Raw genomic sequence first — 1661 nt, forward strand, 5'->3', positions numbered from 1 at the left:
CTTATACCATATCACGATATTACGATTACCTAGTTTCATATCGCGATATTTATATAACATCGAGACATTGCCATAGGTTTTTGTTGGTGTTTGTTACATTACAAAATCTTCACTTTGACTTAAGATTTTAATTTTCACTGTAAATGCATTTGGTTCCAAATATTTTTAGTTTCATGGACTACTAATAATCTGTATCGGTGATAAACCAGTATTGGGGGATCCCTAATTACAACTTAACAGGACTTTCTTAAAAAATGGATTTTTTGATTTTATTAGTCGATATCAGATAACTTAAACTCAATGGATTTTCATTGGGGAATTGATTATTTTAACCCTTGTGTTGTCCTCCCGTTTCAAAAACGGACAAAATGTTGACTTTTTGTCCCTTTTTCAGACTTTATTTTAAGTTTTCACTAACACCACCTTACACTTCATGGTCAATAACCCTCATGTATATAGAATTATACCTAATATTTGAGTTAAAAAAGCATAACTTGTGAATTATTTTGACTAATAGTTAAGATCAGAGGAATGAAAGTGAGCAATTGTAGCAAAGAGAGAACCCAATCCGTTTTTTGTGGTAATTTGGTTAAAAAGAAACTCATATTTCAGATATAGACATTTTTTAAAGGGGTCAAATTTGACCCGAGGACAACGGGGGGTTAACCCAGCCCTAGTAGAGTTTTTCGGTTCACCTTTCTCACGGTTTTTACGCCGTAAAAAGTTTTTGATGTTTTAGAAGTTGGGAGTTGCATCTCGTTGCTTCTCGTTGCCTCTCGTTGTTTCTTGTTGTTTCTCGTTGTTTCTCGTTGCCTATTGTTGTTTCTCATCGCCTCTTGTTGCTTCTCGTTGCCTCTCGTGCTCCGGTGTTTATCGTTGCATCGCGTTGCCTCTCGTGTCCGCTCGTTGCTCCTCGTGCCTCTCGTGCCTCGTTGCTTCGTTGCTTCGTTGCCTCGTGCTCTCGTAGTTGCTTGTCGTTGCCTCTCGTTGCTTGTCGTGCGCCTCGTTGCCTCGGTTGCTTCTCGTTGCTCGTGCTCTCGTGCCCTCGTCGCTTTCGTGCTTGTCGTTGCTCTCGGTCTTCGTGCTTCTCGTTGCTCTCGTGGCTTCTCGTTGATCTCGTTGCTGCTTCGTTGGTTCTATTGCTCTCGTTGCTCTCGTTGCCTCTCGTTGCTTCTCGTTGCCTCTCGTTGCTTCTCGTTGCTTCTCGTTGCCTCTCGTTGCCTCTCGTTGCCTCTCGTTGCTTGTCGTTGCCTCTCGTTGCTTCTCGTTGCCTCTCGTTGCTGCTCTTGTGCCTCTCGTTGCTTCGTTGCCTCCGTTGCGTCTCGTGCTTTCGTTGCCTTCGTTGCTTTCGTGTTGCTCGTGCTTCTCGTTGCTTCTCTTGCCTCGTGCTCTCGTGCCTCTCGTTGCTTGTCTCGTTGCCTCTCGTGCTTCTCGTTGCTCTCGGCTTCTCGTTGTTCGGTTGCCTCTCTTGCTTTGGTTGCCTCCGTGCTTCTCGTTGCCTCTCGTTGCCTCTCGTTGCTTCTTCCCAATCTCGCTGCAGCATTCCAACAGCAGCGTTTTCACAGTCAAATGAAGTGTTGGGCTGTTAAATCCCGAAAGGACCAGATTCAGAGCCTGGTCTTTAGCTTCCAAAAGAACATCCCTAATGAAGAAGATCCATC

At 44.2% G+C, this 1661-nt stretch overlaps 1 protein-coding gene across 1 annotated transcript; it reads right to left on the reverse strand.

Moving 5' to 3' along the window:
- Positions 1 to 826: 826 nt before the first annotated feature.
- LOC116695751 (octapeptide-repeat protein T2-like) lies at positions 827 to 1543 on the reverse strand. The gene has a single exon (XM_032526204.1). The coding sequence runs from the start codon at positions 1541 to 1543 to the stop codon at positions 827 to 829; it is 717 nt and encodes a 238-aa protein (XP_032382095.1).
- Between the last annotated feature and the right edge of the window lie 118 nt (positions 1544 to 1661).

This window comes from Etheostoma spectabile, chromosome 9 (genome assembly GCF_008692095.1).
Source record: "Etheostoma spectabile isolate EspeVRDwgs_2016 chromosome 9, UIUC_Espe_1.0, whole genome shotgun sequence".
NCBI classification, from domain to species: Eukaryota; Metazoa; Chordata; class Actinopteri; order Perciformes; family Percidae; genus Etheostoma; species Etheostoma spectabile.